The following is a 23,674-nucleotide window of genomic DNA, read 5'->3' on the forward strand; positions in this document are numbered from 1 at the left end:
TTACCACCATTTTTTTGTTCTTGTTTTACTCATCAAATAATAGTACTCCACTTGACTGACTGCGTACTTAAAAAGTATTCCAATTTTCACTTTCCAGAGATTTTAAATAAATAAATAAATAAATTTTAAGCGTGTTTTTTTATTGTAAATTTATCATGACAGAAAAAAGACATTAAAATATCAATTTTATTTATTAAATCACTTGTTTTTTTCACATGTTCTTTAGGGTGGAAGACTGGAAATATATAACCATGCATGTCAATATTTCTTTTTATATTATCCGGAATTGAAGGCGGAAAATACTGAAATGCTTTTACATAATTTGAGAAAATTATCCAATGACCGTTTTCAATTGAAAAGAAGGCATCTTATAAATGGATTATCTTATCCTTTGTAACAATATGAACCGTACATTAAACTCTATTGTGCTTTTCTCCATTTTTTGTTCTCATGTTTCAAAAATGCAATCATATATTCAAAGTCTAAGTAGATTATATGTGCAAATTTGTTGGATTATTAGACTAACAATATGTTGGATTTTGCTTGTGTTAAGTTAAAAGATATTTGTTCAATAACTTTTGTATCTTTTCTGAGGCAAATATTTGGAGAAACAATAAGTGAAGACGATTTCTAGTTAAATAAAGTTTGATATGAAAAAGTATGATGAAAAAGTCAACTTTGCTTGTGGTGTGTAAGTCAAGGATGTGTAATGTGTTGATGCAATCTGGTGTTTATAAAGCTACAAGGAGTTGACCGAATTAAACTAGAGTTACAAGCTAGAAAGATTCTGGTATCAGTGATGAGAATTTAAGGGCGTATGTTTCTGTATTGCCCAAAAAAACATTCTCCAAATGTACATGAGATTTCGAATGCAAAAGAACTGTAGCCTGTATGAAGAGTTGGAAGCTCTATATCAAGCATAGGGCATTTCAAATTGATTGCATATGAAGGAAAATTTCATACTTAATTATAGATGTAAATTCAGAATATTTGCGTATTTTTAATGACATTATCTGTGAATTATAAATAATGGATCGATGTGGGAAATGGAAATGAGGATAAGGCGTTTAGACTCATTTATCTCTAACATATTCCTATTATAACATTTCAAACCCCATTTTGATATATGAGAATAAATGTTTAATTTTGATGTAATCGCATGAAAACTTCTTTATGAGTACAGAAGATTGACAAATACTGTATAAGGCAAACTTTAACAAAAAAAATCAACAATGATGGGTATTAACAAATTGAGATGGGGAGATTTAAAGGGTATTGATTGTTGAAAGTGCAGAAAGCCTATGCATATGAAGCGAAATTGTCTAAGCCATATATTCTATTTCTTGTAGAGAATTAATTATACAGAGAATATAAGAGCATCTCCAATAACCGGCGTCACCACCGCGACGCCGATTTTTCGCCGACGCCGGTTTGACACCGAACCATTGGAACCGGCGTCGGCGAAATCGGCGTCAAAATCGGCGTCGCCATGCCGATTCCCGCGCTGACGCCGGTTCCGACGCCGATCCTCACGGGCGCCATTGTGCGTCCCGGATCGGCGCCAAACCGGCGTCGGATTTAAATTTTTTTTTTTAATTCGAATTTTAAAAATTCGAATTTAAAAATGTTTTTTAAAAATACTATTTATTTATGAAAATTGTTTTTAATATTTTAAAACAATTTTTACAAATAAATTTATACAAGAAATTCGTAATAGCCAATATATATTTAATGGGCTTGCGAATTATGAAACCATGACAAAAACCACTCTAGGTAGTCTCTCTTTTATAGAGACATCCTTGAATGTTTTATGTTCCACATTCGATGTGGGACAAAAACCACTCTAGGTAGTCTCTCTTTTATAGAGACATCCTTGAATGTTTTATGTTCCACATTCGATGTGGGACAAAAACCACTCTAGGTAGTCTCTCTTTTATAGAGACATCCTTGAATGTTTTATGTTCCACATTCGATGTGGGACAAAAACCACTCTAGGTAGTCTCTCTTTTATAGAGACATCCTTGAATGTTTTATGTTTCACATTCGATGTGGGACAAAAATCATTCTAGGTTGTCTCTCTTTTATAGAGACATCCTTGAATGTTTTATGTTTCACATTCGACGTGGGACAAAAATCATTCTAGGTTGTCTCTCTTTTATAGAGACATCCTTGAATGTTTTATGTTTCCATATAGAAATATTGTACTTTTTTAATTGTACTTTTTAATTTTTGTACTTTTTTTAAATTATTGTACTTTTTTTTAAAATTAATGTACTTTCTAAATTTTAATAGTATTATTCGAATTTCCCGTATTTGTCTCGTAAATTAAATTTCGTATGTTGATACGAGTGTAAATTAAATTATATAATTGTTATTAGTGATGTGGATAGGTAGTGTGAAGGCTATGTGAGGGCTATTTGATGTCCAGTTGATGTGGCAAGCTGATGTGGCAGGAGAATTGTAGTGCTGATGATGTGGCAGTGTGAAGGCTATTTGATGGCTATTTGACGTCCAGTGCTATTGGAGATGCTCAAAAGGATATTTTGCAGAGCAAATTTCCAAGCTGTCAAAGTTTGACAAAGAGTCGCACGTGGCAATTGAGCCACGCTTGCTGGCGTTATGGGCCCCATCTGAAAAGGTTTGTGAAAGAAGCCCATCTGTCAGCCCAGGTTAGTTCCTCAACCAGCTAACAGCTTTTGGACGCGTGTTCCACTGACGTAAGCAAGTAGGCCCACACAGCGGAGAATCATTTTTTCGTGGCTGAGGTTTGTCGGATCCAAATCCAGTTGAAGCAATCCTTTACCAGTTTTTGACACGTGTCAAGAGATAAGACTGGGTCCACGGAGTATCTTTTCCTCCATTATCCTGTTTGCTAAATCATTTTCCATATTTATTAATTATACTCCATTGTTTTTTACTCCCCAAGTGGGAAAGTGCTCGCATCAAATTCTTTAGTTCATATAAACTGTTATAAATTAACTAAAAAATAATACTTCATCCTTCCCTAAAATGCATGAATATTTGGTTAAACACTAATTTTAATGTATAATTTATAAAGTAGGAAAAATGTAAAGAAAGCAAAAAATAAATAGTGTTAGTGGGGAGGGTGGTTCACATTATTAATAATGTAATTATATTTCTAAAATTAGAAAGTCATACTCTATCGGTCACATAATAAGAGTCACATTTTGCCATTTTGATCTGTCCATAATAAGATTTACATTTCATTTTTACTATAAAAGGTGAGCAGTTATCACATTCTACTAACCCACTCCACTCCACTCAACTTAACTTTTTATTATAAAATTAATATAAAAAAGTGGAGTTTATATTCTACTTACTTTTCAACCCACTATTGTTTATATTTTTTAAAATCTGTGCAAATGTGATTCCTATTATGGGTTGAATGGAGCACTTTTCAAAGTAAGATTTAAAAGGAGATAATTCATTATTTCCTAAAGCGGAGGGAATATTTAAAATTTTACTGTATATGTGTTGCAAAATGATTTCACTAAATCTACTCACTCCAACTTTGTACCCACAAAAAAAGTGTGTTTGTATTTTGTAAACTTATTATTACAAGAAATACAAAATATATAACACATCCATATCGACTCGAATTTTTCAGATCTTAAATCTCCAACTTATTAAATGGACTTGGAGACATCTTATCGTAGTCATCATTCACCAACAAATAAATTTGATTAGAGTTTAGGTTACTTGAAATGAAATTGCACAAATCTTGAAGTAACGTCAATGCCTGTGAAATAAATAAATAAAAACATACGCTTAAAGTGATTTTGTTATATAGAAAATCATTTGTCGGCTCACTGAGATGCAGAATGTGGATAAATAATTGCTCCTAGCTAGCGGTAAGGATGTTCCATAAAAGAATGTCTCATTTATGTGACACCGTAAATATTGAATAAATATGAATATACTAATTTATTTAAATTATGATCCAATTTTTTTTAAAATTATATGACCCCACTGCGATCGATATTTAAACATTTAAAAAAATTACTCCATAACATTAAATTTGAAATTAATGTTATGATGGCATCGATTCACAAATTGGGAACTTGTCGGCCAAAATTCTTGAAATAGGTCCAAGGTGAAAACTAGATTCCCCAAGTGTATCACTTCTTTCATTACGAGTGTTACATCTTTAGAAAAAATGTTGTATTACGTGGCAAATTTTGATCCGTTAAATATTCCTAAACTCCTAATCCCTATGATGCCAAAGTGGATCTAGTAACATAGATTCTTGAGATTAGATAGTGTAAGCGTCGGAATATAGAAATAGTTGATCATCACTAGTCATGATGAATACCGAATGATAGAAAGATACAAGTATGGAAGTGAAACTCAACCATATCATATGATCAATGACAAATATAATTTAAAGGTTTGATTTTTAATGAAATTTTTTACACTTGATAAATTGGTAGTACGATTGATCAACTCTCTGGCCAAACCCAAATCCACCTTTCTTGATCCAACGTTGTCTAATGTATAGATAAAATTTGGTTGTTGTTGATAGGCGGTGATGGGGTACGAACTAAACAAGCCCAACAGCAGTGACGGCCCATCAGCCCAAAGCCCAAGGAAGAGTATGAGTTCGGCATTACCAAAGAGTTCGGAGGAGTTCGGCATTACCAAAGAGTTCGGCCTCAGCCTACAGCTCGGTAAAAGCCAACCAATCAAGCTCTGCTCTCAGGTCGGCATCAAGCTCTACTCTCAGATCGGCAACCAAAGCAGTTCGGTCTCAGTATTCGACCGAACAAGGAGTTAGTGGACCCATGCAGGATTTCCACAACTTCCAACACACCCACTACCACGTGGCGTCAACTCAGGCCACGATCTTAGGCCATGACCTACACGACCTCCACGACCTAGAGTGATGATGTAAGCCACGATCTTAGTTCAATGTATAAATAGAACTTAGATCTGGTAGAAAGGGGTTAGAATCTCTCTAGAGAAATAATCATATAGCAAGTCTGTGTTGTAAGCTGTAATTCGCAGATCAAGCAATACAAACCTGCCCCCATTTCTCCCCGTGGACGTAGATTTACCTCAGTAAATCGAACCACGTAAAATTCTCTGTGTCGTAATTTATTTTTACGAGCATTTATCATCATCAAAAATTCGCGGATTCATCACTGGCGCCGTCTGTGGGAAACAGAGAACCAAATTTGTGATAAAGCGAATTTTTGACCATTTTTTCAACCCAAAAAATGCATACCAGATCGCAGAAGACCCGTATTCCTGCCCGTGAGAACCAGGAGGAAGCCAATCCACCCCATAGGTCTGGAAAACAGCCTAGGGATAAATCCACCACCAGTTCTCATGGCGGAGGAACAAGCCGCTCCAAAAGCCGTCACACCGAGTCTTCCCAGCAGCCCGATTTGAACGAGGCTGTCAAGCTGTTTTTGGCTGAAAAGCAGGAGGAATTCTTAACCTTCCTGCAGAGAAGCCAAAAGCAGCCGGAGGCGAAAACGGCGGATTCTCCCTCTCCCTCCATACGAGACAGTCACTACCGCAGTAGTATCATGTCTTCCAGAAGAAAGAATCCTCGGTACCGGAATCACAGGAGAACTCCATCTCCTCCATACCGAAGAAATGTCGGGTTCGCCATGTACGGAGCATTGAGGACTCCGTTCTCGGACGATATTACCCGAACTTCCCTACCACAGAACTACCGAACTCCGTCGATAACCTATGACGGACTCGTGGATCCTCATGATTTCTTGGGACGCTATCAATATAACATGGCGAACCAGGGTCTCAACGAGGTCCACATGTGCAAGCTGTTTCCCGAACTGCTTATCGGGAACGCAAGAAGGTGGTTCGATAGCCTCCCCCAAGGCAGCATTAGATCCTACCGAGATCTAATGGATGCTTTCCACAGGAGGTTCTTTCAGAAAGCGGAAGCCTGGATTACTTCGGCTCAGCTGCTTTCTATACGTCAAGGTCGCGACGAAAAGATCAGCGACTTCCTGACGAGATTCCATAAGGAATGCCTACAAGTAGATAATCTCAATGATCTACTTGTCATTTCGGCATTCCAAAATGGAATCCTGCCCGGAGCTCTCTACAGAAAGCTCGTGGAATGCAGTCCGCAAACAGCTCAAGAGATGTGGGACATTGCGGACAAGTTTTCTCGTGCCGATGAGGCAGACCGTCGAAAACGGTCTTTAGACAGCTCATCTAGAGAAGACAAAAAGAAGCCCGATCATAGCGATCAGAGGCTTCCTCGCCGAACGCCTTCCCCACCAAAGGAGAGATAGCGGTCATCCGAGGTGATCGAAAAAGAGCAAGTGTGTTCGCAGATTGCGCTTAAAAGTGCCGAGCAATCAGTTCGGCACCATCAAGCATAGCAATCACAGCAGCCGGAATCAGAGGCCGGCGAAATGACCGAAGTCACACCGGAGCCGAACTCGATGGTGTACGGCACTGAAGCTGTGATTCCGGTTGAGATCGGCATATCCAGTCCCCGAACTCAATTTCTCCTCAGAAATGAATGGTGACGGACTAAGAGCCGAACTACATCTGGCCGAAGAAAGAAGAGAATTGGCCTGCATAAAAGCAGCCAAGTACAAGGAGCAAGTAGCCCGGTATTATAACCAAAGGGTGAAAAAGCTGCAATTTCAAGTGGGAGATCTCATCTTGAGAAACAACGAAGTAAGCCGAGCAGAAAAGCTGGGCGAACTCGAACCCACATGGGAAGGTCCACATCGGGTGTCAGAAGTCCTCGGCAAAGGGTCTTGCAAATTGACTCACGTCAGGAGCACAAGTACCCCGAACATGGTACGTTTCCAACCTCAAAAAGTTCCATTTGTAAGAGACAGTCCGGTCAGTCAGTCTTATGTGTTTTCTTTGTTTTTTACTTGTTCTTGTCTCTACGTGCGTTGTGTCTGTCTATGTGAGTGTCGTCTCTTACAAATATAACTGAGGTATCTCGTTCTTCAAAGGCTGATCCCCTTCTTAGAACATATACAAGCTAAACGATTGTGAGTCAAAGCTTCTAAAGAGGATACAAGACCACAGTTCAGCTTAAACAAGCAGTTCGTCCGAAACGAGCTGCAACAAGCCAACGATTGTGCGTCAAAGCTTCTAAAGAGGATACAAGACCACAGTTCAGCTTAAACAAGCAGTTCGTCCGAAACGAGCTGCAACAAGCCAACGATTGTGCGTCAAAGCTTCTAAAGAGGATACAAGACCACAATTCAGCTTAAACAAGCAGTTCGTCCGAAACGAGCTGCAACAAGCCAAAGATTGTGTGTCAAAGCTTCTAAAGAGGATACAAGACCACAATTTTGCTTAAGAATCAAGCACTTCGTCTGAAACGAACTGCAACAAAAGTCCGATTCTCGCGATAAAACTTGCCTGAATTAGGACAAGGGAAAGTCCAATCCATGCGATAAAACTCGCCGAATTAGGACGACCAAGTTCGGTCAAAGCAGTTTACCTCATAAGACCGAGGACGACCATGTCTAGTCAAAGAGGTTTACTGCATAAGACCACTTCGGTTAACTGGGAAAGTCCGATCCACGCGATAAAACTCGCCGAATTAGGACAAGGGAAAGTTCGATCCCGGCGACAAAAATCGCCAAATTAGAACACAGACTAAAGACGAGTCCGGTCAAAAGATGTTTATTTCATCAGACCAAAGACGAGTCCGGTCAAAGATGTTTATTTCATCAGACCAAAGACGAGTCCGGTCAAAGATGTTTATTTCATCAGACCAAAGACGAGTCCGGTCAAAGATGTTTATTTCATCAGACCAAAGACGAGTCCGGTCAAAGATGTTTACTTCATAAGATCAAGGACCAAGTCCGGTCAAAGAAGTTTACTTCATAAGACCGAGGACAAGTACGATGAAATTTATCGCTAAGCTGTAAATACAGTGTTAGAAGCGAAAACAAAATTTCATTTTTCAAATCTTGTTCGGCACACAACTCCGCTACCCTACGAGATGGCGTTACGCTATTACAAAGGACTATTCTACTGTCCAGGGTTGCTAAAGTTGAGCCATCTATTCACAAAATCCTCGTGAAGCTGAGTTCGGGCGTTCCAGGCAGCCGCAGAATAAGCAGGTCGACGAGATGCTCTAATCGACCTGCCACCTCTTCTCTGAGCCCGGGAAGCCCTAGCACCTCGGCGGCGAAGAGTCTCTTCACGAAGCATCTGCCGATCTTGCTCACTCATAACCACAGCTCCTCTGCGAACTTCAGTCCGTCCTCGACTTGACGTCTCCGGTTGTCCCTGAGTTCGTTGCTGACTTGGAGTAGGGTTTTGAGCAAGTGAATCAGAGGTTTGAGCTGGAGTACTAGCATCTGTTGGCGGGAAATGCCGGAGGAATCTCTCAATTGAGGGACGCCGGGCAAGAACTATGTCGTACCGAGAGGCCCAGCGCCGCAATGATGTCACGACTTGTTGGCAAGCCGAGCTCTCCAGCGCATTGTTCCTCCGGAGTACATTATATTCCTCCCACAGTTCGTCAACTCGACTCTGAACATCTGATATGGTCATTCCCCCGCGCACACGGATGTAATCCTCGTACGCAGTCCTCTCGGCAATGGTCGTATTCAGCTCGGCCTCCAGATCATTCTTATCGGACTCTAAGTCCTTATTATCGGCATCCAGCTTCACTAAACGAGCCAGAAGCTCGTCATTCTTCGTCTGATCGGCTATAGCTCTTCTCTCAGCTTCGTCCAAAGCCGAAGAGTACAGCCGTTTCCAGTGAAGTATCTCCATCTCCTTGGGTACAAAGCAGCTATATTAGTTCGGCAGCTGTACCGAGCAGATAGTAAAATCCAACAAGAATAAAGGCGAGTACGAAAAGCTATACGAAGACAAGTGTAGAGAATTTTTCATTCACAAGGAAAATTTTTTACACTAGGGCTTCAAGGCCATTTTACAAGGAAGAAACTAGACTAAGAGAAGGGAGACGAAATCATACTCCGCCAGCTTCGTCTCCGGCTCCTCGGTCTGGTACAGCTTCTTTCTCCTGGGCTACCTCAGCCTCGGCCTCGCCTCCTGCCGGCCTCGCCTCCGCCTCCTGATCGGCCTCCTTCTCCGGATGCCCGGCCCGCTCGACTTCGGCCTCCAGCTCCAACGGCTCGGCCTCACCCTCTCCGTTGTAAGTCGAAGCGGGTGAAACGGGTCCCACAGAGGCAAAGATAGCCTCCAGGTTCTCGTCCCGATCAGCTCGACAACTCCGGACTCGGTCTGCAGAAAGCAGGACCGAGGATGAAGCGAGCTCCTCAAGGAGCGGCAGATTCTGAAGCCGAGCTGCTATCTCTCGGCTGTACAGAGGCAGCACGACGTCGGCCCCCTGCTCGCCCTTATCGGCAATTAGCCTTACCAGACTACCGACAAAGGCCGAGAACTGGCTGCTCAAAAAGAGTTTCTCCGTGTAAACACGGAGACCCTCTCCTTGGGCAACCACGGCGGCAGCATCACTCCGTTTCGTCTGCTCTCGCTGGATGACGAGCTGGTTTTTGGCAAACTGAGCTTCATCCTGGGCCGAAATCCTAGCAGCTCTGGCTTTCTCAAAGTTTGCCTCAGCCTGCTCGGCCCGGTGACAAGCAGCCGCCAATTTCCTCTGCATCTCAGCATAGTCGTTGGACGCTTTGGAGAGTTCGACGGCGACGAGCTTGGAGAGCATATCGTTCCTCTGAAAATGGATAAAGAAAAAAGTCAACAGAGGGCACCAAAAATACAGGACAGAAGCCAAGCCAAAGAATCAAGAAGACAATTCACCTCGGCGAAGTCCGTGGGCCATAAAAATGGCTCACAGATATGCTCCGAAGGGGGCGCCAAGACCACGTCTTTCTCTGGCGCTCTCGGGGGCTTCTGGGTCTTCCCCTTCCTACTTGCCGAAGTCGACTCCGGCTTCTTTGGACCCGAAGAAGTCTTTTGCCTCTTCGGATTCTTCTCGGCATCAGGCGCCGAGCTGGTAGCCTTCTCTCTCTCCGGCTCCTTGGACTCCGAAGATTTTCGGGTAGCCTTGTTCAGCATGTACACTGCCAAAAAGCAAGAAAGCAAGGTTAGTTTTCTTCGTTAAAGCAGTAGAGCATAAAGATAAAGAGAAATCCTCACCCTCGGCCTCTTCGTCCGAAGACGAGATGTCGAACACGACGTCGCCCTTGACGAGCTCAGACTCCGTGTATTGTTTCCTAACTATGGGAATCTTGTTGAGCTCGCCATCGAGCTCGTCCAACGGTTCAGGCCGAGGATGACGGATAACGGACTTCGGCCCTCTCCAGGGAAAACTAGGAGCCGCAGTCCTATTATAAAAAAAGAAGCGATTTTGCCATTTCGGCCATTTGGTTTTACAAAAGGCCCTAAAAGGCTGTAAAGGGACCAAGTAAAACCAAGATCCCTTCCTTTTAAACTGGAAAAAATTAAGGATTGCCCTCAGAGACAGATCCTTATCTAGCCTACGCAGTTCGGCAGCAAAAGCCGATAAGTGCCTCCAAGAGTTCGGAGTCACCTGACCTAAAGGGAGTTGAAAAAAATCTAGCAACTCTACAAAGGCAAGGGGAAGGGGGAAACGAAGCCCGCATTCTAAGCTGGCTTCGTAGACGGTGGCGTAACCTTCCGGCGGCGAGTCCGCCCTATAAAGGTCGTCAGGAATCGCAACCTTCCCCCCAGGAAAAGAGTATTTTTCGTGAAGGGATATCACAGTATCCTTACTCAAGATACTGTGAAAATACTCTACGGTCTTCTCCCCGGATTCTTTCCGGCTAGAAGACCCCTTATCCCCTTTCCTACCGCTACCCGACACCGAAGAAGAAGAAGAAGACATTTTTCTTACTTTTTGAAAGTGAAGAAAGTCTGAAGAAGCTCTTGAAAGCGGAAGAAAATTTCTCGAGAAAGAGAGAGTATAGAAGACGCAACAGCAAAGGTGTTCAAATGAGGAAGAAAGAGCATATTTATCAGATTCGGCGAAGATTTCAAAATCGTCGCACCGTTTCGAATCCCACCTTTTCAGGATTCAACGGCCGGATTTTACTGTCGCATTTAATGCAGTCACATGCAAGGCACGTCCCCTGACGTCAGCCTCCCCCGTACCTTTATCCAGAATGCCGAAGTGACTCGCTTCGCCGAAGTGATTCACTTCGTCTTTCGGGGGGGGTAGTGATGGGGTACGAACTAAACAAGCCCAACAGCAGTGACGGCCCATCAGCCCAAAGCCCAAGGAAGAGTATGAGTTCGGCATTACCAAAGAGTTCGGAGGAGTTCGGCATTACCAAAGAGTTCGGCCTCAGCCTACAGCTCGGTAAAAGCCAACCAATCAAGCTCTGCTCTCAGGTCGGCATCAAGCTCTACTCTCAGATCGGCAACCAAAGCAGTTCGGTCTCAGTATTCGACCGAACAAGGAGTTAGTGGACCCATGCAGGATTTCCACAACTTCCAACACACCCACTACCACGTGGCGTCAACTCAGGCCACGATCTTAGGCCATGACCTACACGACCTCCACGACCTAGAGTGATGATGTAAGCCACGATCTTAGTTCAATGTATAAATAGAACTTAGATCTGGTAGAAAGGGGTTAGAATCTCTCTAGAGAAATAATCATATAGCAAGTCTGTGTTGTAAGCTGTAATTCGCAGATCAAGCAATACAAACCTGCCCCCATTTCTCCCCGTGGACGTAGATTTACCTCAGTAAATCGAACCACGTAAAATTCTCTGTGTCGTAATTTATTTTTACGAGCATTTATCATCATCAAAAATTCGCGGATTCATCAGGCGGCAATAAGCACAAGTGACCATACAACTTTGGATGATGGCAAAGATGTCAACCTCAATTGTTCAAATTCCTCTCAAATTTGGCTGACCAAACTGCATTTACCATTTGCATTGAGTGCTTTGCTTGTGGCTACGGACAATACATATAATCTACTTCAACATCTCCATTCAATTCTATTTACATTCGACCATAAGAATATTATTTGATTCGACAAAACTCATTTATAGTACTGTAAATTTGATATTTAAAGTAATAAGTATCTTATCAAGATTTATCCAGTGGAATGCGAATGAACGCACTATGAATTTGCTAGTGTATCATCACAAAGGGTTTTGGCATCCCTATAAAGTAATTACAAAGATTATCTTCCACTTTTCTCATTTTTTTATAAAAAATAACTAGTACTAGTGTAAAAACGGTTGGCAATTGAAACATAAAAATAAATATAATAATATCTCACATCGGTGTACACAAATAGCTTAATCCACTATATAAGTCTTATGTGCCTCTCCTCTTGTCACAAATTGGTAGCGGGTCGCTGACTGTGGGTCATATTTAACTGACCCAGCAGTATATCTGGGCTGAAACCTAAAAAAATGACTGACCCAGCAGTATAACTGGGCTGAAAATTTAGGCCAGTGGTCCAATCGATCGAAAAAAAATGGGCCGATTGTCCAATCGATCATAAAAAAGTCCAACCCCTTCAAGATTCACCTTGAAGGGTATATCTGGGCTGAAACCGAAAAAAATGATTGATCTAGCAGTATAACTGGGTTGAAAATTTGGGCCAGTGGTCATAACTGGGTTGAAAATTTGGGCCAGTGGTCCAACCGATCGAAAAAAAAATTGGGCCGATTGTCCCGATCATTAAAAAGTCCTACCCCTCCAAGATCCTTGAAGGGTTTGAGAGAGGCACATCTTTGTACACAAATAGCTTAATCCACTATATAAGTCTCATGTGCCTCTCCTCCTCCTCTTATCACCAATTGGTTTTACAAAGAGCTTAATCCACTATATAAGTCTCATGTGTCTCTCCTCCTCCTCTTATCACCAATTGGTTTTAAGATGGAACCCATTGATTTCTATCAAAAACTCTATATATCCGGGAAAACTATGCAAGATGACGCATTTATCCTTTTTAGTCGTCTTCTTCCTATTTTTTCTGAAATTTAAGAAGAAAAACGATTACCTTCTTAATTCTTTCTCATTTATTTTTTTCGAAAGTTTAGAAAAACCTGCAATATTCTTCTTCTTCATTATTCTGCAAGTTAAGACTTAAGAATAAGCAGAATAAAGTCCAGAACAAATCCGAACAAAAGGGCCATTCGAAATTTTGGCTACTGAAAATGAACAAGAGTTGAAGAATCTTTGAAACTAGAAAGATCGAATCTTTTGGCAAGTATGAGTAGTAAACTAGGAGAGCCGTGTATGTGTTTAAGGGTAATCGCAGGTTTAATGGCGAGATTAGAGGGGTGGGATTGGTTCTAAATTTTATTTTATTTTATTGGAATATCATTAAGGGCAATTTTGTCATTACATTCTAATCCAAAATACTCCATTATTATTATTATTATTATTATTATTATTATTATTATTATTATTATTATTATTATTATTATTATTATGATTAGACTATATAAATCAAATCGATTGTTACTCTCTAACCATGAAATTTGATTTCTGAAGCAAATTAAGTTAGATGCCGGAATCACCCTCGAATAAGAAGCATAAAACACGGTGGTATAGAAGGTGTAGTGATGTCAAAATTAGGTTTGAAAAGAAAAAGAAAGGATGAGAGCATCTAAGTTATTGGAATATCTTTAAAATTATTCAAAACTTGGAAAAGGAACATGCTATTGCTATGCTATGCTATGCTATGCTATGCTATGCTATGTAAACCACCTAAATCTATCCACAAAGAAGAAAAGCAGAGACAATGAAATGATAATAATGCCTAAGTGGAGGAAGTGGGTGTGAGGTGTCAGCCACTTGTAGTACTAGAAAAGAAATAATCACCCCAATTTATGTATATGTATATCACCATCTTGTTGCAGAACTAGAAAGTTTTCCCCTTTGGCGTGCATCATGCATTGCCCCATCCTCTAAAAAGGTCCACATCTTCATGCTATATCATTTTTGCTTGTGGAATTGTGGCAGGAATATGATGATTGTTTTTGGGTGGATTTTGTTGGGAAGTTTCAAGGTTTATTGACTAATTAACCTAGGATTAGGAACTGAAGCAATATGAGGATTAGTTGACTATTCATCATAGGTCAAGTTTGTCACATTTTTAAGATGATAAATAAACTTACTTTTATTTTATTATTTTTTTCATGAAAGATGATGAACTATTATTAGTCTGCCACTTTGATATCATCTCTTCAGCAAGAAGAGCTCTGCTCTTGATGCGTATGTGTGTGTGTTCAGTATGTGTGTGTGATCCATTAATTTGCCGGTCATGTTTCGATGAATTTTGTTAGGCGTTTTTGAGCTGATAAAACACTTAAACGATTCAAGAAGTGATCATGGTAGCAGTTGGCGGTTGACGGCGGTTACAACCGATTGATGAAGAGTAGTTATCAAGAAGCGGTTATTGAAACTGATCGAGAAGCATTGAGTTCGATCTTACTCTTCCTATAAGTAGTGCTACAAGCATCAGAAATAAGCAAGAGAGAGCATCTCCAGATCAGAGAGAATACGGAGTGAAACCAGGGTGTGTTTCAAGTTAGATTGAGGGAGAAAATGAGTGTTCATAATTCCCGTTTGTATTCGATCTGAGAGTGTTCTTCTTCGTTGTAATTCTTAGCTGATCATCAATATATCCTTCTCATTCTGTCAGTGGACGTATGTTAGGGAGATTTACAAAATGTGAACAAATCGGATATCCTGAAAGGCGTGAAACACTTTCAGATCAAATCAATTTGGTGGTTCTACCAATATTTGATTGGATACAATTCAGGTTTTGAGGAATTCGTATGTCTTTTCTGTTCATCCTCTTTGAACCATAAAATGATCAATAAGAAGAGGTTGAAGATGAAACGTTGCATCTCTTCAATTTCATAACTGTTTTTTAACAGTTTTGGTGGGTTTAGAAAATTGCATTTTAGTCCTTCAAATTTTCAGAAATTATATTTCCGGATTCATTTTCTATACAGCCAGGGGCTCTGCCCCTTGGACCCCGCTACTCGGGGGCGCTGCCCCCGAACCCTTGTCTAATCATAACGAATTCAAAGTAAGTGTGCACTCCGCACTTCCAACTTATTTGATATATCATTATGATCATATTGATCAATTAAGTTAATCCAATTACACTAAAATATCCAACAACGTAGGCTTATGTCAAACCACTTATATCTCTGTGTTATTGAATGATCTTGCTCCAATTGGATTTCACAAATTTCTTGTATAGTTCTCAGGAAACTGATGAACACATGAGGTGGAGCCAGAGTTTTGTGCTTGGAGTGCGACAAATAATACATAACATAACGTAAAATTAAATACTACTAAGTAATTAAACTAATACATTCAAATAGCCTTCATTTGGTGAAGCTATTAATAATATCGTCCTCAAAAACTTGTAGAAATCATCGGATAGAAGAGCTTTAAGGCGGAGATGGATGCAACGGCTTCTCAGAAGAAGAAAATTGGGCTTACTTTTTGGTACTTATTTACTGAAGAAAAATACAATTTCTTATAATTTCATCAGCAGATCTATATATCATAGCTGAGAGAGTGAGTGAAACATTATCTGCCACTAATGAATTTGGAGAAAAATGTACTAGTAGCATTCCTTACTTAGCTATCTGTTTGCTACCCTATATTTTTAGTTGTTATCATAAACTTAATTGGGCTTATATCTCAATATATTACATGAATTGATGATATATACTAAAGCAGAATTGGACAGCACATGATCGATGTATGTAGCATAGTACTATGAAAAATGGGTGGCTACAAAACTAGTAAAAATATTAGGTCACAATATTCAACTTTATGCAACCTCATTCTATCCAAAGGAAGATCCCCCTTGTGAAACCATACCAAATTTACATTTTCTTGTATGATCTCATTTAAATGCAAAAATCTTGCTGTCTAAACTCAATTTGTTTCTCAAATGATCAGCAAACATTTGTTGAAATAGAAAAATGACTGACTCAACCATATATATCTAGGGTCTTCGAGCCAATCAGAGAGGAAGGCAGAATGCTTGCATAATGCTTACGTAAGGGATTACAATGATCTTTCCACAAAATTTAATGTGGATAAATATCAGTAATAAGAAATACAAATAGGTGGGAGATTGTGACAAGTTCCTTTTGTTGATTCCTAAGTGGGACCCAAAGAGAATAATAATTTGATGACTTTTGATTCACTGGAGCTTCCCTCAAAATCCCAAGGCCATGTTTTTGCATCATCCTACAATCTTCTTTACTCTCCATGGAATATATAAAAGTACACCAACCTGCTTAAAGGGAAAGCTCTTGTTTCTTCACCTCATTTTTCAAACTTTTGGGCCACTTATGTCTTCCATTTCCCCTTTTAAATGTGAACTTGATTTCTTTTAGATTGCGGTATAGACAAAGCAACATTGTTAGTCATGCTAACTAAATCGGCATCGCTGAAGGTAGTGTTTACTTCGATTTGGTACTACTCTCACGTCACGCATAGAAACAGTGCTTTGCCCCTAGATGTTCAGTCAACTGTTGCACCTCAACATAGTTAGACATGAGTGAGCAATGTAACATGTGTTAAGAGTGTTAAGAGCTAAAAGCTAAACATTAAGCTTTTGTTTCCTTTTTTCTACTTTGCATCTAATGATCTTCTCTATAAAGATAAGTAATGGCAATGCTTTTTTTGGTGATCAATCATTGAATTTTTATTCCATGGATCCGACTCTTTGCGCGCAACCCAAGAAATGCAAAAGACTGATCTGATCTAAATGACTTTTAGGATTTGCTGTTTGCCATTGTACCTCTCTCCTATTCCTTTTTTGGTTTTACAGTTTTTGTAAAAATGATAATGAATTTATCTTATTTCATAGGTAATTTCAAGACATGCAATTTTTTACGTGTGAATTTTAATTTTCTCCCTCCTTTTGATTGTATTGTATCTGTATGCTCCCTTTTTCATGGATTGCTTTAGTGTGGATGCATGTATTAATGTGAGGCTTTTTGTCATTTCCTTGTGTCTGTGATTGAGGGGGAAAAAAAGATTCTATTACCACTTAATTAAATTCCAAACAGACATCATTGTTTATATATTCAGGAAACAACTTTTAATAATTAAATCCTTAATGATCAAAAGGCAAAAGACTAGGTTAGACTGCTTCACTTCATCAACTTGACTGCTTAATATTTTAAATCATTGAGCAAGAATCCATGCAATTCTTGGACTTTAAGCAAAGAGGAAAAGATGGGCTTTCTTTACATCACTTTGACACTTCAAATACTATAAAATAAATACATATTTTAAGACTGCTGCAGAGATTGAATTTCTGACTTAAGTAAACTCATTCTTGAATAGTGCTTCTGTTTCTGCCTATGTTAGTATGAGTTTCTGTTATTATTTGGTTCAGAGTGTCAGACAGCTACAAAATGAAAAAAACAAGATGGCCAAAAGGGTCATTGTACCAAATTGTTTTTTATCATGTCAATCATATTATTCCTGATTAATAATATCAATGCAGTACTTATCGATAACACTAATACTTGCTTGTCCAAAAATCTAATGCTAGATTCCTTTATTCCTCTATCCCTACAAACAACAAAAAGAACCGGCCAAATCTATCCACACCACACCCTCTCAGAGAGGAAATTGGAAAAAGAAAAATAAAATGTGATAATTACCCCCAAAATCTAATTAAGTTTATATGCATTGATTTTGTTGTCCCTTTTCAATCTTCTAAAAGAAACATATCATGATGATTAAATTTTCTTTCTTCTTTCCATCAAAGCTTCTTAAGGGTTTGACAAAAGTTGCTCCCATTATACATCATGGTGGGCACTGCCTAACTCCTATGGGAATAAGAGTGAAAGAGAGGTGGGAATACAGGAGGATAAAAACAAACCATACACTTTTTTTTTTGCTCTCTTTCTCTCCTTTTGAGACTCCAAATTGAAGTATGTTGCTTTCTCTGTTTTTGCTGCATCACAGAGATTCTCCCCACCCTTTCAAGTCAAATTAAAAAAGAAATGGGAAATGGGAGAAAAGAAAGGGCCACAGCTCACAGCATATATTCCCTCACAACACAACCCCACTTATGTTTCCAGATATGGAGTGACAACATAGTACATGCCAACAACTATAAAGAGAATTCAATCACCTCCTATGATCATCATCATCACCATCCATGGCTCTTCATAACCAAGACATGAACCTCGTCCTCTCCAGCGACGCCAAGCCCCGACTCAAATGGACCCCTCAGCTCCACCGACGATTCGTCGACGCTGTCAAACAGCTCGGAGGCCCTGAGAGTCAGTATCACACTTGTCCATTCCTACAACCATATAATCTAATGTCTAACAACTTTGTTTGCAGAGGCCACTCCCAAATCCTTGATGAGGGTCATGGGCATTCAAGGATTGACTCTTTACCACCTCAAGAGCCATTTACAGGCAAATATTTTATTCCCTTTTATCATATTCATGTTGGAAAAGTATGGTATACTAACAGAATGGATTCTTCTACTGTGCAGAAATACAGAGTGGGACGAAGCCAGCCGTCGTCGTCGCAGAGCATCGAGACGGAGAGTAGCAAGATAGTGACTAGCAAGAAGAGCAATGCGGAGAAGACAAATGAGTAATAACTTCAATTAGAGGGTCCAGTAGGCAGAGAAAGGGGTGGTGGAGGTGGCTGAGTGTGTTGTGTTTGTGGATGCAGAGTGCAGGTGGCGGAGGCTCTGAAAATGCAGATGGAGGTGCAGAAGAAGCTGCATCAGCAGATAGAGGTGCAGAAGCATTTGCAGCTGAGAATGGAAGCGCAAGGGAGATATCTCCAGTCGGTGCTGAAGAAGGCGGAGGAGACTCTCTCTGGATACAGAGCTTGCTCCATCGAGGCTGAGCGTGCTCGAGCTCAGCTCTCTCACCTTGCCTCCATGGTCGACTCCGGATGCACCACCTCTGTCATGACCGACAGCGACGCCTCCATGCTCGTCGTGGCCGCCGACAAGATCTTCGCTGGTTGCTCCTTTGAGAGCTCTCTCACCTCCTCGGAGAACTCTCATGAGAAGGGAATCAATGATAATCCGGTTTTGGAGAAACGGAAAAGGGATGATATAGATTTGAATCTCAATGAATTCGACTCGGGGCCTAGACCTAGAGGGATTGACTTGAACTCCGATGGGACTTTTTAGTGTGTATATTCATCAACATAATGTTCATCTTATTATAATATAATTACTTGTGCTATTATTATAAGATTTTTATTGGAGGATATCCTTATTTTTAAAGTATATAGTCTAGTTCATGCATATTCTCCACCTCAAAACACACACGTACTATAGTTTAGAAGATTTGAAAAGAAGTTACTGAATTTATGAATAGAAATACAAACTAGTACTGTACTAGCATACTAGCACATCAAGAAATGGTGATCATGTAGCAAAATCTTCTTGTGTGTGTTCTGTTTGTGTGAATGACAAAGTAAATTCATTGTTGAATTCATCTAATTTTTCACTTCACCAATTCGATCAACCTTTGAACAAAAACCAGAGATTTATACACAAATCAATCAAGCAGATTCAAATGGAATCGCCATCAATCTCACTCTCTGTCTTCTTCTCGTATCTACAAACGGGGCAGGAGGCGTTAATTTTCAGCCATTTCTCGCCGTGAAACCTATGCTTGCACGGCATCTGTTTCTCCTTCTTCCCGGCTTCCCAATCCTCCAAGCACTGATCGACGCCGCTCTTGCGAGAGAACAAAGGACCCAAAACCTGACGAGCTGCTGCTATTATCGGTGCTGCTTCTCTCGATCACCACCATGCCCTGCGTCAAGGGGTTGATAAGGCCGAGGAGGAAGGGAAGGAAGAGGGAGAGGGCTCCGAAGCCATTTTTGGCGACGAATTGAAAAGAGAGAAGAGAGATTGATGATTAAATGGAAATGGATTGATGAAGAAATTGGGAATTTCCTCCAGGATCTATCCTCTCCCCCCTGTTTTACTACTAGTACTTTGCAAGGAAGGTGTTTGTGTTAATGGTTGTGAGAGAGAACGTGATGAAAGTTTTATTCCAGATGTTGCGATGAAGCCTCTGGTCTGGTGATTCAACAACGGACGGAGCGCCCAAAAATTCGTAACAAACAGGTAGTAAATTAGAAAAATTGAGGATAATATAAAATCTTTTATTTATGAAGTTGCAGTGGAAGATAAAATTGAATAAGGGTTTATAGTCCAACTCCTTGCTTTCTTTGTCTCCAAACTCTCATAAAAAACCTCATAGTCTCACATTTTGAAGATGAATCTAGAGGCCTCAAGGTTGTTATTTAGGCTTATATGCCCAATTGATTTCATAATAATTGGGCTCAAATTCGATAAGCTAATTTTGGGCTTTTCAAGTATTCGGGGACCCTTATTAAATAATGAAAATATAAAATAAAAGTGGAGGTTATTTTAATCCAAAATGAATCGAGTCTAATTTGGTACATACAGCCTGTAATGAAAAAACAAAAACTTTGCACGTAGAAATTGAAAAAATGAATTTTGTGTTTACTCTTTATTTATTACTTACTTTCTTATGCAAGAGTATGCACTTTATTATTTTTTAGTCCGTCTCATAGGACTAACATTTTCTAATACTGGAAACTATTTTTTTCTTTAATGGGGGTGACTCATTTTTCACTAAATACTTTGTTTACTTTTTTGTTCATATTTTACCTATTGTGCATTAAAATATATACCCAATAAAAAATGTACTACTCTCTATGTCCCTTAAATTTTGTCACACTTTGACCGGACACTTGTTTTAGGAAATATAATGGAAAGTAAGTTCAGAAAATTAGTAGAGAGTGAGTCCTACTTTTATATATTAGTTTTATAATAAAACATGAGTTGAAACTAATTAGTGAAATATGAGGTCCACTACCAAATGGTAAAAAAATGAAATGAGACAAATTTTGAGAGATGGACGGAAATGAAAACATGTGACAAAATTTAAAGAACAAAAGGAGTATATTCTCGTGAGAGAGATGAATATATTCTTTTAAATGTCAATAAATATCAAACACGAAATATGCATACATAGTTTTTAAAAAATTTTATAGGGTTTATTGACATCAAGGATTAAGAAAAAAATCTATTGATAAAACAGTTAAATTTTTATGTTTGTTATTTATTTTAATAACCAAATAATTAAATAGAGCTATACTACGAATAATATGCTTGTATTTATTTTTTATATTAGTTGTAATAGTTCATTTTATTGGGTTATGGGTGCTATGACAAAATCCTTATTACTCCTATTTCCCATAGCACTCATAACCCAATAAAATCACACATACATATACTATAATAAGATGATCGAATTAATTCTTGCACCAAAATAATAAGATGATCGAATTAATTCTTGCACCAAAATAATACCACTAATTAATTCCTTTATGAATCGAATTTATACAGTGTGTTTAATTTCGTTTCTACTTCTCTTCCCCCGAAATTAACCCCTCCTCATCTCGATCACAGTCCCGTTTTTAGTAAACATGCACACCCAATATATACTCATTAAATAATCGACATAGAAAAAAATTGACAATACTAACAGTCATTTTGCACTTACACGGAAACAGGACATTTAAAATACATTTCATGACAATGTGATTACATACGTACAATCAAACGGTTATGGAAAAATACATTGACGTAACAAAAGCAAATGCTACACCAAGAAACATATGTCTAAATCAAATTAAAACGATGGAAACCGAATGGTAGATGCACATTGCCCATTTGGAAAAATAGGACATTTGATTAAATTAGAGCCTGATTTATCAACGCATAAATAAATTTGGTATAGTTGGTTGTTGCCGTCTGCATCAGAATTGCACTCGATCCATGGAGTGTAACCTATTGCATTACTTATTGTAGTCTTTATGCTGCTTAAGCTATAAGAACCACCATCTGGATTTATCCCTGGTAATCAAGTATTTAGATTTAATAAAAAAAATTACTCAAAATAATTTTTGTTTGTTCAAACTAAAATCAATTAATATTAAATCTAGGAATGGGAATTACCTCCATTTTGTAGAATTTGGAGAAGATCAAATTTAGATTTGAGGTTGAGAGTGGCTTTGAAGTAGCCATGTTGGTCCAGATTAGATTCCGAACACGTGCCATGTTTGTCCCACTCGTGTGACCAGAATGTGGTGCCACTGTTGCTGGGACAAGCTAAAGTAGGCCAATCTTGTTGCATTCGGCTAATTAGGTCTGATATCTATATAATAAATTGAAATATTACAAATTACAAAAAATCTATAAGGAGAATAGCAAAATAAATGAAACCTACCAGTATTATAAAATTATAATTAATAGTTTAAAAATAATTTACAATTGTTATTACCTTGGACTGGTCATATAAATTGTTGGGGTCACAATTTGAAGGGTAAGTGCCGTCGTTGTAATTGGGCCATAGTCCATGGATGCCGAAATCTGCTGCAGGCTTGCCCGTCGTTGGATAGCAACAACTTTGTTTCGTATCACAATATGATCCAGGCCACTAGATTAAAATCATATGTTATAATTCAACTACAATAGTACAAAATTATAATGTAAAGAATTAGGCTATGATTAAATTACCTGTTGAACAAAGTAAAAGAAATCGAAATTTTGAGCAACAGACAACACAAAAAGATATTGTAAGAGCAAGAACTTAATAGTAAGAGTTACACTATTTTTCTCCATTTTGAGATGTGTTACATTGAGTGATGCAAATTTGTGAGTTTTATAGAGAGATGTGAAATGTGAACGGTCGATGCCGGCAATGGCAACTTAATCAAACTGCTACGATTCTATGAATGTGAACTCAAGAAATAGATGAATTGTGACATTATATTGATTGCTTGCATTTGATTGGGACCATTTATGGCTCGAAATAAAAATAAAAAATAATGTATGTGCATTGGATCATTTTTGGCATATTCCTTGGATTGGGAGTGGATATGAATTTTAGTTACGCAATCACAATAATTGATATTGTGAAAATATGAAAGCAATAAATATTTAGAGATAAACATTTACATTATAAATAAAACTTGTGATGGATTTCAATTTGATTAGCCGAATCCGCTCTGGTTTAGGGTAATAAAGGGATGTTAGTTAATTGTTATTTCAATGGCATTAATTCATTTTAACTGTCAATCCAATCAAATTTATTTTCGTTTCCCTTTACTTTCTATTTTTAAGCACGTCAAGGTAGTAGTAATCAATTCAATTCATTAACTCACTTTGTATATTTGGCCGGGTCCACGTACATTTGTCAACTACTAATTTTATCTACTTATTAACTCTTTATTGTTGAAATTATCTATCTACTAATTTTTAAAACTATGTATATGTGTTTATCTATTTAGAAAAACTTATCAAACCGTGCACCTCACTTGCAAAATATTTCTTTGAAAATTAAATTCACGCATCACACGCATCGAATAATAATTGAGTACCAACTGCAACAGAAGTGACGTTAGCAATTTTCTTTATTGGTAAAAGTTTCGATACTCATGCCATTATTATCCCAAAGAATATACACATTGGAGTTCAGTATGTATTTTAATGTAAATTAATAAAATAAAAGAGAGGCAGAGAGAAAAGGTAAATAAAGTATTGTTGGTGGAGAATGGGTCACACCTCGTTAGAGAGAAAAGACTTTCCAAAATTAGAAAGTGCATATTCTTGTAGAATGGACTAAAAAGGAAAGAGTGT

General features: G+C 38.7%; 2 protein-coding genes across 2 annotated transcripts; one reads left to right on the plus strand and one right to left on the minus strand.

Annotated features, from left to right (window-relative positions):
- Positions 1 to 17,756: 17,756 nt before the first annotated feature.
- Positions 17,757 to 19,216, plus strand: LOC121801465 (myb family transcription factor PHL8-like). Its single transcript, XM_042200963.1, has 4 exons — positions 17,757 to 18,239; positions 18,304 to 18,380; positions 18,461 to 18,564; positions 18,646 to 19,216. The coding sequence occupies exons 1-4, from the start codon at positions 18,116 to 18,118 to the stop codon at positions 19,115 to 19,117; spliced, it is 777 nt and encodes a 258-aa protein (XP_042056897.1). The 5' UTR covers positions 17,757 to 18,115; the 3' UTR covers positions 19,118 to 19,216.
- A 2,289-nt stretch (positions 19,217 to 21,505) lies between these two features.
- On the minus strand, positions 21,506 to 22,712 carry LOC121798232 (extracellular ribonuclease LE-like). Its single transcript, XM_042197139.1, has 4 exons — positions 22,553 to 22,712; positions 22,317 to 22,472; positions 21,992 to 22,190; positions 21,506 to 21,889 (listed from the first exon to the last, which is right to left on the minus strand). Exons 1-4 carry the CDS (start codon positions 22,655 to 22,657, stop codon positions 21,666 to 21,668), a joined length of 684 nt encoding a protein of 227 aa, XP_042053073.1. The 5' UTR covers positions 22,658 to 22,712; the 3' UTR covers positions 21,506 to 21,665.
- Between the last annotated feature and the right edge of the window lie 962 nt (positions 22,713 to 23,674).

The sequence above is a fragment of the Salvia splendens genome, chromosome 4 (assembly GCF_004379255.2).
Source record: "Salvia splendens isolate huo1 chromosome 4, SspV2, whole genome shotgun sequence".
Taxonomy (NCBI): domain Eukaryota; kingdom Viridiplantae; phylum Streptophyta; class Magnoliopsida; order Lamiales; family Lamiaceae; genus Salvia; species Salvia splendens.

Bases quoted from the DNA above. Each gene is read 5' to 3' on its own strand.
- LOC121798232 (XM_042197139.1), bottom strand. From the start codon at position 22,657: ATGGAGAAAAATAGTGTAACTCTTACTATTAAGTTCTTGCTCTTACAA. The intron at 22,473-22,552 runs GTAATTTAATCA...ATTTTAATCTAG, and splicing joins TCTTTTACTTTGTTCAACAG to TGGCCTGGATCATATTGTGA. The intron at 21,890-21,991 runs GTAATTCCCATT...CTTGATTACCAG, and splicing joins CCAAATTCTACAAAATGGAG to GGATAAATCCAGATGGTGGT.
- LOC121801465 (XM_042200963.1), top strand. From the start codon at position 18,116: ATGGCTCTTCATAACCAAGACATGAACCTCGTCCTCTCCAGCGACGCC. The intron at 18,381-18,460 runs GCAAATATTTTA...TCTACTGTGCAG, and splicing joins ACCTCAAGAGCCATTTACAG to AAATACAGAGTGGGACGAAG. The intron at 18,565-18,645 runs GTAATAACTTCA...TTGTGGATGCAG, and splicing joins AATGCGGAGAAGACAAATGA to AGTGCAGGTGGCGGAGGCTC.